The sequence below is a fragment of the Amblyomma mixtum genome, chromosome 2, assembly GCF_055824585.1.
Source record: "Amblyomma mixtum isolate Tamu chromosome 2, ASM5582458v1, whole genome shotgun sequence".
Classification (NCBI taxonomy): domain Eukaryota; kingdom Metazoa; phylum Arthropoda; class Arachnida; order Ixodida; family Ixodidae; genus Amblyomma; species Amblyomma mixtum.
Window position 1 is genome coordinate 209,219,901 of NC_143013.1, and position 13,705 is coordinate 209,233,605.

At 50.8% G+C, this 13,705-nt stretch overlaps 2 protein-coding genes across 20 annotated transcripts in view; one reads left to right on the forward strand and one right to left on the reverse strand.

Annotated features, from left to right (window-relative positions):
* Positions 1-13,705, reverse strand: part of LOC149362430 (uncharacterized) — a 131,004-nt gene that overhangs the window by 103,468 nt on the left and 13,831 nt on the right. The gene's annotated exons all lie outside the window — the stretch shown is intronic.
* LOC149362431 (uncharacterized) lies at positions 7,712-11,911 on the forward strand. Its single transcript, XM_089567480.1, has 2 exons — positions 7,712-7,948; positions 10,924-11,911. Exons 1-2 carry the CDS (start codon positions 7,712-7,714, stop codon positions 11,581-11,583), a joined length of 897 nt encoding a protein of 298 aa, XP_089423606.1. The 3' UTR covers positions 11,584-11,911.

A 13,705-nucleotide genomic window follows, 5' to 3' on the forward strand; every position in this document is an offset into this window, starting at 1 on the left:
ACCTCGCGACTGCTTTTGAAACGGCGCAGCTGCAGCCTCTGTGTGCTGTATTAGTTTTCTGAATAATGAGCGCGGCATGGAAGCGCTGCAACCCGCTTGTTTCTAAGAGCGCGCGCAGATGTACAAGTATGCTGTTCCGTCTTTGTGCTTCAAGTTATAGGCGCAAATCTGTGGTGAACTGGTTGCTTCTGCCTGCTGGTTTTGTATAGCTTGTGCCCGTTTGAGTATCGGCTTACGTACACTCGGCCAAATCTTTAACTGGCTTAGGTGTTGCATCGCTAAATGGACCTGTAAAAAGGTGCCTTTTGGCTACACTGCTGGCATATTCATGTTGTAATTTGATGCGTGAGATGGCATTTCATAGTTTCTTTTTGTTAATATAATGTTTGAGTGGAGTACTTGCATGTTTAGATCAAAGTTATCAGAAATATTCATCGTCTGCCGCTACGAAGAGACGAAACAAGCGGAATACGCAGCAATGGTTATGGTGGCGCATTTGCACTAATCTGGGTAAACGACTTGTCCGCCATGAAAGAAGTGGTACTTTACCCAGAGGATGAGGCCATATGGACAAGATCCATTGCTGCGTATGCCGCTTGTTTCAGCTGCTCGTAGTGGCAGACGAATGTTTCTGATAACGTTGATCTAAACACGCAAGTACTGCACTCAAACATTATATGAACAAAAAGGAACCACGAAATGACATTTCACTCGTTAAATTACAGCATGAATATGCCAGCAGTGCAGCCGAAAGGCACCTTTTTTACAAGGTGCATTTAACGATGCAACACCCGAGCCAGTTAAAAATTTGGCCGGGTATACCAGGCTTAATTCACGCAGGGTATTCTGAAGCGCTTCTTCTATAGCTGTTATAAGAATAAATGCTGCAATATTCTCCTTTTTGGATCCCTCTGTAAGGTGCACTGAGTCTGTATTTTATGGAGGTGGCATTCTTAACAGCCTCTTGCGAGTAAATGCAGAGATGTGGCACAATTGTTCGAAGTCTTCTGTTACAAATAGTGTAAAAGGATTGCCATAAAGAGATCAGTATTGGCTGTGACAGTATTGCCATACAGAAATAACTATCAGTACTGGATTCAGAGTAGAGTGCTCCAGAGATTAGGGGTCTTTGTTACAATGTTTTATGACGACACTTATAATCTGGCGTGTATTTACTGAAATGATTGAGCCGGCGTGATAGCTCAGTGGCTATCATGTTCGTATGGCGACCTGAAAGATGCAGGTTCGATTCCGGCCTAGGCGGTCGCATTTTAATAGAGGCAAAATGGTAAAGGCCTGTGCACTATGCACAGGTGGCCGAAACTATTCCCCAGCCTTTCACTTTAGCGTCTCGATCGTAGCCTGTGTCGCCTTGGGTCTTTGAACCCCATAAAACCAAACCAAAAGATCAAGATTGCCTTTCTAGAATGGCATAGCCAGGATATGCCTTGCATTGTAAAGCACATGTGTAGAAATGGAATGGGAATTTTTTTTCAGTTCCTCTTATATTATTTTTTTACTTTGTGCTCTGCAGGTGAACATGCCCAGATGATTTACTGCAGACAACAGGCCACAAGAATGCTTCTGAGGAAACTAGCCGGACTGTTACTTTCAACTTTTATGTTACTGTGGTGCATTCTTATGGTGCATGTATTGCATATTCCCAGCCTGGATAGCTTGGAAATAAACTAAATTTGTAAGTATATTGATTGTTTCATGTGTGAACTCTGACTGGTGACCTTTTTCAATGATTGTGGACAGTCTATAGGCAGTCTATAGATAATGGTCTACTAATAGTTTAGTAGACAGGGGTCTATAGACCGTCTATAGACAAAGGTCTATAGCACTGCCAGGCCACACACCTATGGAATGTCTATAGACAGTCTATAGACATATGTCTACTAGACCAGTGGACTTTTGTCTGTAGACTGTCTATAGACAGTAATCTACAGGAAGTCTATGGCCATAAGTCTATAGGTCGTCTATAGTCCGTCTATAGACAAGTGTCTTTAGACGGTCTATAGACAGCTCTATAGGAAATGCATGACCATAAGTCTATAGATCGTCTATAGACTGTCTATAGACCTGTGTCTATAGACTTCCTATAGACCTATAGACTTTCAGTAGACATTTGTCTATAGACTGTCTATAGACAAAAGTCTACTAAAAGTGTATGGCCATAAATCTATAGACTGTCTATAGACCAGTCTAAAGGATTTGTCTATAGACAGTCTATAGACTTCATAGACTAAAGTCTATAGACAGTCTATGGACTGTCTAGAAATTTTTATAAGGGAACACACCACACTCATGGAAGACAGGTTTCACATCCCAGAATTGTGGGGACGCGCCCTCCATGCGCGACCTCTTCCGGCCAACATGTCACTCGAAGATCATAATGGTCGGCGCCTGGCACGAACGGAAGCCCTAGCCCGACGTTATGCCAACAAAACAGGTGTATACTACGTGGACGCCACCGGCCCTAACCACGGTGGATGGCACACGACCGCGGTTGCTCACAACAGCAGCATAGTTAACGGCCTCACCTTCAGAGCACGCAATGCAACACACGCAGAACAGGTCGCGATTGCGCACGAGACCTTACATACCGATTCAGAATACATAATCACCAACTCGCGAGGGGCCTCTAGGAACGCCGAACGAAGCTGCACTCCGTTCGTAGCCTATCGAATCTACCAAAACTACATCGGGGTACGGACCCCGTAAACGGTTACCTTATATGGGCCCCTGCTCACCAAAGGTTGGCAGCAAACGAGGCAGTGGACGCAGCCGCCCGCGAGCTCTCTCACCTTGTTTTCTCCTGCCCACCCGATCAGGAACACCTCCGAAAGCTACAGACGAACACTTACAACAACCCACGAAGACTACACGCAATAGACCCGGAGTCATTTGACTCACACTGCAAATTCTGCGGGGAGAAGGCGGGCCTGTACCATATGGTATGGGCCTGCCAACGAAATCAGGCGGTCACTGTCAATAACCAGCCATCGCAGGAGGGGTGGGAGGCAGCTCTGACCAGTTCGGACGAAACGAGTCAAAAATAACTCATCGAAAGAGCGCGGACAGCAGCCTACGCCAATGGGGTTCCGGAATGAGAGCTCCACCTGCCGCTACAACCTCCTAAACAGTTTCATTAAAATATTTTCACCGCCAGGAACCCGACTTTAATCCGATCTACACCTTCAAAGATATTGCAACATACTGTCAGGATAGTCATCGCCTTTACTTCCGCCCATGTAAAGGCCTCAAGAAGGCGGGTGAGCGGCTCCTTCTCCCCCCTCTCACCAGTATATTGCTGTGCCAACAGCACTAAAACATTTTGACCCGTCCTTTAGCGGCAGCTTCCCGCACTGTGGAGCGGTGTCTTCAGACGCCTTTCACATGATGTGGGCCTGCCCCTGCAACCCCGCTTTTCCCCCCATCCCCAACCCAACCCGGGAGGACGGGGAGGCGATCGTGCTAGGCTGCCACGACTCACAGGCCCAACAAGCCTTAGTCTGGGGCGCCCGGGCAGCGGATGGGTACCAAACTAGGGACCTCAGCCTAGTGATTGCAAGGATCGGTACCTTACGGGTTGATCCAATCATACCTCCTGTCCCTTCCTAATAAAAGTTCTCACCACCACCATCACTTATGGGATGAAGACATCAATGGGGTTAAAAGGCCCAAAAATTGGCCCACCCGCTTGAGAGCGGGATCTTCTGGTGCTGGGAGATACCATCCGTCTAGTAGAAGCAACACTTCTGCTGTAGTATCGAATTTTTCGGCAATCCGGACGAAAACTGTCGCAGCCACAATGAGGCGCATCCGCTCGAGACGTGGCGGCCGCGTTCCAGCGCGGATCAGGAGTGCGCCATGTCTGCGGTCGCGTCATCACCATTGCAAGCAAAGTCCAACCAAACGGCGTCCTCCTCGGGGCCGCAATATCGGTAGGGTGCGTTTACGCGGGCTCTGCGGCGCTGGATATGGTGGGATAGATGCATATTACGCGACAGCGTAAATTAGTAAATTGGTTCTTGAGGAAATGGAATGGCGCAGTATCTGTGTCACACATCTCGGTCGACACCTGAACCACGCTGTAATTGAAAGGGGGAAGTTGGAATGAAAGAAGAAAACATTGCCGACGATTATGTTACTTCCTAATGCGAAATTTGAGCGCAGCTCATCAACTGTTTCAGCTTCTCGATAGATTGGGGCAAAGAATTCGGGCAAGACAGGCGTGTAGAATTACAGACAAGTTGTTATTTTACACACAATTTCCTTCAAGAAACCGTCCACTAAGAGTTCTTGAATGTCATTAAGTAAGCTTTGTGGTCGGAGAAATAGATGGATATGTGCTCGACTTGCTGCACCAATGCCTGGTTCTCAAAGACGAGGTCAGTGCCAGTATTTCGCGAGCTTATCACAGCCGTGGGAGGCGTTACGAGCGAGAGGAACAGGATGTTCTCCCGTATAAGTAGTAAGAAATCCCTGTTTGTCTTTATATCTACATTAAAGTACCCACCCATCCTGCCACCCTGGCAGGTGGCACTCAATGGTTGATCGCGAGAGTTCGCTCACCGTTGTCAGCGCTAACGCATGCAGCCCTCATCTCTCTCTCATCACCCCACGTCCCTATAAGCGCGATTCATGCGCACTTCATTTCCTTAAAATGATCGGCGTGCAAAACGTTGTCAGCGCCAACGCCAATCAACAAAATGAACACCTACGGCCTATGGCTTGAGCGCCGCGTTTCTGGCGCAACGCTGTCAATGCCTGCAGCCGACATTCTCTCATCCCCCCCGTACACTGTAAACAAAAATAAACCCAAAAAAGGAGTATAAATAGTGGCGGCCACTCTTTTTACTCCATTTCTGAAAACATTTACTCCATGAGTGTAGAGTAAAAAGGTGGACTCCATTATTCCCATGAGGGAATAATGGAGTAAAAATGAAGATTTACCTGCATTTACTCCCGTCTAGGAAGGGAGTTAATAGTGCGAAATACTTCACCAGTGCCGAAATGGAGCAAAAAAACCCCATTTTGTGCTTGGTTACCATCGTCGCTAGATCTCTGCTCGCTTTAGCTCCTTCACGGGCACCTGCCGCGGTACAAGTATCGGCTTGTCGCCGTTTTCCGCTACAGTACGCTACATAATTGAATTGCTCCTGTGAAGACTCCTGTGCTCTAACCATACCTGACTTTCCCTTGTTAAGTGTCGCCACCCCGTTACAGCCCCCACTTAGGCCTAATTCTCACAAACTTTTTTCAGTGTGGTTCTCGCAATGTGCTCCAGCAGATTATGTGTTGCATGAACATCGAACCATAGAGTAACATAAAAGTAAAGAGCGGACACTCGGGCCCTTTCGCGGCCGAGTTTGGCGCTTCCCCGTTTCCGCCAGATGGCACTGAACGTGCAAATGAAAAAAAAGAAAAAGAGTATGGTCTTGACATGTCTTGGCTTCCTTCTGCGGAGTGACTGGTGCGCTCATTGTCACCCTGACAGAATGCACGTAGTAGGTTAACTGCCGCTTGCCAAGCGCACGCGATGCGTGGCATAACGCCTTTGCGGCTTGTGGGTGACATGTTCGCCGCGGCGTCCAGGCAAGCGATCAAAGCCAAACGCTTTTGACGAGCGTTGCACTCTATAGTTGCACGTCGAAACCTGGATAATCCTTGCGTGCTCCGTAATCGTCACGCTGGTGGCCGGCTGCTCAGCTGGGCAATGTGACACCGCCTCCTCCGCGAGAGTGGAGAACGCACAAGACGCAATGAAAGTAGAGCCTCCAAGATTCCTGTTATTGCCTATCATCTCTGAAGCCAGTGCGTTTCCCCGGGTCCGCTAGGTGCGCTGTGCACAAAAGTCGGCCGCTGGGGCCTACGGGGAGAGAGAGAGAAACAACTTTATTGCCATAGATTGGTGGGATTTAGGGCAGGTGGGCTTGGTGTGGCCCCCAGGTGGGGGCGACTTCCTGGGTCCACGAAATTAGTGCCAGTTGGATGATCTTGTCTGGCCTTTTGAGGAGTTGGTTCCATCCTTCTTCGGAGTGAGCTGGCAGTAAGGTTCGAGGAGGCGGATTTCCCGCGCAACCCCAGAGGATGTGTGCCTGGGTGGCAATTTCTCCCTGGTAACAATTTTGGCAGACGGGGTCGTATTCCCCGTCTGTGATGAGTGAAAGTCTAGAATGGCTAAGGATGGAGTGCGTCTGCAACCTGCGGAGCAAGCTGGCTTGCGCTCGATTCAAGTCGGGGTGTGGAGGCGGAAACTGGCGTCTCATCTCTCTGTAGAGGTTGGTAATTTCGGCAAAGGTCTGGGGAGCCTCGGCAAGAGCGTCTGGGTCCGTGGGGCCGGCCGCCCGGTTGGTTAGTCCTCGGGCTAGTCGGTCGACCCCTTCGTTTCCAGAGTTTCCCGCGTGGGCGGGTACCCAGACCAGGTTGATCTTATGGTCGAGAGTGCAGCCGCGAAGGATGCGTGCTGCGGGGTGGCAGATAAAACCTGCCGAGTAATTTTGTATCGCTCTTTTGGAGTCTCTTAGGACTGTGCGCGTACGTGGGTCAGCGATGGCCAGCGCGATGGCGGTTTCTTCTGCCGCTGTCGGAGAGTGAGCTACTACTGTGGCGGCGGTGACCAGAGTAGATTGTGGCGTGGTTGCACAAGCCACGTATGTGTTTGCACTTTGCTGTGCAGCATCTACGTATATTGCGTGTTCGTCGGCAAGGTATGTGGCATCTAGTGCTTGGGCTTTCAGCTGACGGCGCGTATCATGGCGGCCAGGTAGCATGTTTGTGGGGATTGGTTTTATAACTAGGCGGCTATAGACTACTATCGGAATGGGCGCCGTGGGGTGGACGTCGCCTATGGGGTTGATGTTGAGACGGTCAAGTATGAGCCGCCCGTGTTTAGTGCGGGAGAGGCGGTGGATTTGGGCGGTCTTGTGTGCCTCTATGAGTTCTGTGAGCGTGTTGTAGATGCCGAGTTGGAGGAGGTGCTGTGTGCTGGCGTACTGAGGTAGCCCCAGTGCCGCTTTGTACGCTGAACGTATAATGCTGTTCACAGCTTCCTCGTCCTTCCGGCGGAGGTGATAGTAGGGGTAGGAGTAGACTATCCTGCTAATGAGGAAAACTTGCGTGAGCCGACAGAGGTCATCCTCCTTCAGACCTCTGCGGCGGGTGCTGATGCGGCGGATAAGGCCGTTGATCTGATTGGCTGTGGTGCGGAGGCGCTGAATGGCCTCCCAGTTTTGCGTGTTGTTCTGTATTAACATACCCAGAACGCGGATGGTGCGGACCGGAGGTATGGGATGTGTGTCGATTTGCGGGTCGGGGACTGGCAAGCGAACTTGTCTGTCCCTGATGACTAGTAATTCGGACTTCGTGGAGGAGCATGGGAGCCCGTTCGCCTGTACAAAAGAGTGTACTGTATCGATTGCTGTTTGGAGGGAGTTTTGGATTTCCCCGTCATAGCCAGAGTTGGTCCACAGGGTAATGTCGTCGGCATATATTGAGTGTTTAATGTGAGGTATCTCTTCCAGGAGCGGAGGGAGGCCTCTCATTGTAGTGTTGAAAAGGAAGGGAGATAGGACTGCTCCTTGTGGTGTTCCTCGGGTGCCTAGTGTGATCTCGCTGTGGAGGTCTGCAATGTGAAGTTCTGCTGTACGGTTATGCAGAAAGTCGGCGATGTAGTTGTAAGTGCGAGTGCCTACATTCGGCTATGGACCTGCTGAAGACACCAGAGCCATTGCGGCTGACTGGTAACGTAACAGAAAACTGGAAGCGTTTTAAGCAGAAATTCGAGTTATTTCTGCAGGCGACAGAGACTAAGGACCAGCCCAGATCGGATGCATCCAAGGCGGCACTCCTGTTGAGCATCGCTGGCGACGACGCTTTGGACGTCTTCAACAACTTCCAGTTTGGCGACAATGAAGACAAGACGAACTACAGCACCTTGGTGAGCAAATTTGATGCTTATTGTGCCGAAGTTAGCAATGAAGTACATGAAAGATACGTATTCCGTTCAAGAAAGCAAGCGGAGGGAGAACCTTTTGAAAAATTTGTTCGCGACTTGAAAAAGCAAGCGGCACAGTGCAACTTTGGCACGCTGCAAGAATCGATGATAAGGGACCAGATTGTATTTGGCACGTGTAATCCTCGACTACGTGAGAAGATGCTGCGGGACAACCAGCTGACGTTGAAAAAAGCAGAGGAAATGTGCAGAGCAGCAGAGACGCTAGCACAGCGGAATGAAGTTTGGCACAGAGGGGACGACAGTGTCGACGCGATTTCGAGGCGCGCGGCTCCCTCGAAAGAGGGGAAAGAAGCAAAAAACAGTTTCGTTGTCGTAAGTGCAACCGCTGGCACAAACCTAAGCAATGCCCAGCTTTTGGAAAGAAGTGTCGTTTGTGTCACAAGCTGAACCATTTCGCAAATTGCTGCGCGTCAGCCGGGGTCAGTGAAGTGCGAGAACAGCAAGACGCGGACTTTGACATCCTAGAAGTCACCACGGCAAAGCGCGAGAGGGATTGGATGGTCAAGGCTCAAGTTCGTAACTGTGCGATCCGTTTTAAAGTGGACACCGGATCGCAAGCAAGCTTGTTTCCTATGTCGATTTACCAAAAACTGCGGGGAGCAGAAGAACTGAAGCCGACTAATTCGATCCTGCGGGCGTATAACGGAGGCATCATAACGTGTTTTGGAACGTGTACGCTTGAAGTCCGTCTTGGGAACACTTCTGCCACAGTGAAGTTCTTTGTGGTGAAAAATGGGCGTCAAGCCATACTTGGGCTAGAAGCGAGTGAAGCTCTGGGGCTAGTCCAGCGTAGGGTATGTGCCGTAGACAAGACCGCAACTGATGACCTTCTGAAAAATTTCGGGCACATCTTCCAGGGCCTTGGTTGTTTGCAGCAGGCGTACAGCATGGTCCTGTCACCTGAAGCGATACCAGTAGTGCAACCAGCGCGACGAGTTCCGGTGGCGCTAGAAGAACCCCTTAAAAAAGAACTTGACAGAATGGTACGTGCTGGCATCATTGTGAGGGTGAACGAACCTACTGACTGGGTCAGCCCCCTAGTTTTGGCAAAGAAGAAAGATGGCACGCTAAGGGTGTGTATGGATCCCAGGGCTATAAACAAGTACATAAAGAGGCAGCATTTCCCGCTTCCTAGGCGAGAAGATTTGGAAGCCCGTTTAACAAATGCCCAGTACTTCAGCTGCCTTGATGCAAATTCGGGCTATCATCAGATACCGCTTGATGAGCGGACTTCGAGGATCTGCACTTTTTCTTCGCCGTTCGGGAGATACCGTTTTCTCCGGCTGCCCTTTGGCATTTCTTCCGCACCAGAGGTATTTCAACAGAGTATGAGCCAAGTCTTTGATGGCCTACCCGGCGTACTGGTATATATTGACGATATTTTAGTATGGGGTTCCAGTAGACAAGAACACGATGAGCGGTTGATAGCAGCGCTAAAAGCCGCCGAGAAAGCCGGCTTGACTTTCAACATCCAGAAGTGCAAGTTTAGGGTGAAAGAAGTCAGATTCCTTGGCGATATCATAGGCCGAACGGGCATATCGCCTGACCCCAAGCTGATCAAAAACTTGGTGAATATACCAACACCAACGTCCAAGAGTGACGTTCAGCGAATGCTGGGTGTACTTAATTACTTTGGTAAATTTGTCCCACGACTGTCCGAGCGAACAACGCTTCTACGTGAGCTTATCAAGACGCGCTCAGAATTCCAATGGACAGATAACCATGCGCAGGAGTGGAAAAAACTAACACAAATCCTGACCACCGCCCCCCTTCTTGCAATCTTTGATCCGCAACGAAAATCCAAGATTACCTGTGACGCATCAAAAGACGGCGTTGGTGCAGCATTACTGCAAGACTACAGTGGTGAGTGGAGGCCCGTAGCATACGCATCTCGTGTTTTAACGCAAGCCGAGAAGAATTATGCCCAAATTGAGAAGGAAGCACTTGGGATATGTTTTGGCTGCGAAAGGTTTCACGAGTTCGTGTACGGTAGAAACGTGCTTATCGAAACGGACCACAAATCGCTGGTAGCGATAGCACGGAAAGAAATTGCTGACATGCCACCACGAGTGCAACGATTCTTTTTGCGTTTGCTAAAGTACGACTTTGTCTTGCAGTACATTCCAGGAAAACATCTCGTTCTCGCCGACATGTTGTCACGGTCAACAAAGGATCAGGTCGAAGAAAAAGGTGGCACAACACACGACGTTGAGGTTCACGCCGTCCAGTCCTTGGGCTACATGGTCACCTCCGAAACGCTGCGGTCGCTACAGCTGGAAACTGCACGGGACTGCTACCTCCAGACTGTGATAGCATGCTTGGTGGACGGGCAGCCAGTGACAGGTGAACTCAAGCCATTTTCGCACGAACTCTCTGTCGTTAATGGAGTAGTGCTGAAAGGCACTAAAGTCGTCATACCGAAAAGTATGCGACGAATCATGTTGGAAAGAATTCATGCGGGCCACCTTGGGATGCAAAAATGTAAGGAGAGGGCTCGGAAACTTATTTTTTGGCCTGGTCTGAATGGCGACATCACTGCCCGTGTGGAAAGCTGTGCAACGTGCAGAAAATACGCGTACAGGCAGCCAGAAGAACCCTTGCTAATGCGACCCGTTCCAAAATGTGCTTGGTACAGGGTTGGAGTAGATATCTTTTCCTATGCGGGCAAGTCGTACGTGGTTGCGTATGATGCATTTTCAAATTTTCCCGAGGTCGCCACGCTCGACAACACAACTGCGGAAACCACGATCGCAGCCCTTAGCGCCATGTTCGCCCGGTATGGTATACCAGTGGAAGTATGCACGGATAACGGACCCCAGTTCTCGAGCCATGAATTTGCCACGTTTGCCAGAGCATATGACTTTGATCATATAACATCGAGCCCCCGTTATCCGCAGTCGAACGGCTTGGCGGAAAAAGGAGTGCAGATCGTGAAGAGGATCCTGAAAAAGACCCTCGACGCCCGGGAGGACTTCTGGCTTGGTCTTCTTGCATATCGCTCTACACCGCTGGAAGATGGGCATTCTCCGGGTGAGCTTCTTCAGCGAAGGCGACTTCGTTCTAACCTTCCCGACTTCGGCAGGGTGACTCGTACTACAGTAAGGAAACGCCACCAAGCCAGGGCTGGACAGCCTTTGGCAGCACTACACAGAGGCTCAACGGTGCGACTTCAGGATGCTGCTGGTTGGTCGCGTAAAGCGAAGGTCGTTGCTGAAAGCGCTCCAAGATCCTACTTGGTACAAACCAAACATCAACGTATGCTGCGGCGGAACCGCCGGCATCTGCTTAGGACGGCGGAGCAGTACACCAGTGAAAGCGACGACGACACTTGTTCGGGTTCTCAGCCCCGTACACAGCAACCTACGACACCAGCTGAATCAGGTGCACAATCCTCTAGAGTGGCCTCTGCTACAAACGGTGAGGAATCTTCTCGACCAGCAAGTGGATACAATTCTCCGTCGAGCATCCCATCGTCGCCCACCGTGAGAAGATCAACTCGGACCTCCCGGCCCCCACAGAGGCTACGCTATGACGAACACTTTAATCAAGTGCCCTAACTGTGACTGTTATATTGAAGTGTCTCATTTTGTTCTTTCCCGAGGGAGGATGTAACGGACACGTGTCGTGTTCGTATCAGTGCCGCGCATCAGTTATTGCATCGCGCCGATGCGCAACAGTAATGCGCAGTAGGTTACAGCGTCCCGCTCGGCTCGCCCAGAACGCCGGCACGCGTCCCGCTCGGCTCGCCCAGAACGCCGGCGCGCGTCCCGCTCGGCTTGCCCAGAACGCCGGCGCGCGTCCCACTCGGCTGGCCCAGAACGCCGGCAAGCGTCGTGCCTATAAAAGCTGTGCCTTCAATAAACAGTGGTTCATTCTTGCACTGACCATGCTGCTGTAAGCGTCGTCCCTCCGGCCGGTTACAATGACTAGTAATTCGGACTTCGTGGAGGAGCATGGGAGCCCGTTCGCCTGTACAAAAGAGTGTACTGTATCGATTGCTGTTTGGAGGGAGTTTTGGATTTCCCCGTCATAGCCAGAGTTGGTCCACAGGGTAATGTCGTCGGCATATATTGAGTGTTTAATGTGAGGTATCTCTTCCAGGAGCGGAGGGAGGCCTCTCATTGTAGTGTTGAAAAGGAAGGGAGATAGGACTGCTCCTTGTGGTGTTCCTCGGGTGCCTAGTGTGATCTCGCTGTGGAGGTCTGCAATGTGAAGTTCTGCTGTACGGTTATGCAGAAAGTCGGCGATGTAGTTGTAAGTGCGAGTGCCTACATTCATTTGTGAGAGGTTTGCCAGGATGGAAGCATGTGACACGTTGTCGAAAGCCTTGCTGACATCTAGGCTTAGGATGGTTCGTGTAGCTCGGATGGGTCTCGGATCGAGGATGTCGTGATGGATTTGCCACAATGTCTTGAGTGGAGAGGCCGGTCCTGAAGACGATCATAGAGGGGGGGAAAAGGTCCTCTTGGTCTACGTGAGTGTGGAGTCTATTGAGTTGACGTGTTCCATGACCTTTCCCAGGCAGGAAGTGAGCGAGATGATCCTAAGGTTGCCCAGCTCGAGTCGTTTGCCTGGCTTAGGTATGAAAATCACTTTGGCATGCTTCCAAGTGTCTGGAAGGCGACCCTCATGCCAGTGTTGGTTGAAGAGGTCCGGGAGTGCCTCGACGGACTGATCTTCGAGGTTACGAAGCATCTTGTTGGTTATGTGGTCGTCGCCAGCGGCTGCGGTGGTTTTAATCTGGTTGAGGGCGGCGCGGACTTCTCCTGCCGTGATGTCGGCGTCCATGTTGGTGTTCTGAGCACCCGTGTACCCTGAAGGGATGGGAATTTCAGTGGAAGTATTGATGTATTTGTCTTTCAGGGTAGCGAGGAGTTCCTCATTTGTGCCCTGAAAAGCGTGTATGACACGGGTGAGGTTCTTGTGAGATGTGGATTTGGTGTGAGTTGGGTCCAGTAGATGTCTGAGCAAGAACCACGAGTTTTTGCATCCTAACTGGCCTTTAAGACTGTCGCAGGTTTGATGCCATTGCTCCTGACTCAGTTTGATGGAGTAAGCTTCGATCTCTCGCTCGAGGCGAACGAGACGGAGCTTGAGGGATCGATTGTGTTTTTGGCGCAGCCAGCGAGCGCTAAGACTGCGCTGGGCCTCCCACATGTGTATGAGTTTGGCGTCAGGAGAGGGGCCATCCTCGTCCTGGGTAGTCGTGGAGGTGGCATTGGCGGTGTCTTCGAGCAGCGAGTTTGTCCATGTGTCCAGGTCGTCTATGGGGGCTGAAGTGCGTTTGGCGCGCACGTATCGGAAGGCGTCCCAGTTAGTGTGCCTGATTGTTTGGTTGGGGGCTTTGCTGTGTGTAGCCGTGAAGATTGTGCTGAGAACATAGTGGTCGCTACCTATGTTCATGCCGAGGTTTTCCCAGCGTGCGTCTGGGATGTTGCGGGCGAAAGTGAGATCGGGGCAGCTGTCCTGTGTGACACTGTTTCCAATGCGAGTAGGACTGTCGGGGTCTAGGAGTAGTGTCAGGCCCAGTGTTTGGGCTGTCTCCCACACTTTGGCTCCCTTACGACCGCATGCTTTGCGGGGGTAGCCCCACTCGGTATGCGGCGCGTACGGGAGTGTCCGCTCTTTACTTCTATATCGCGTGTTGCGGAAATAGACGCGCCCCGTAAAATGCTTCTT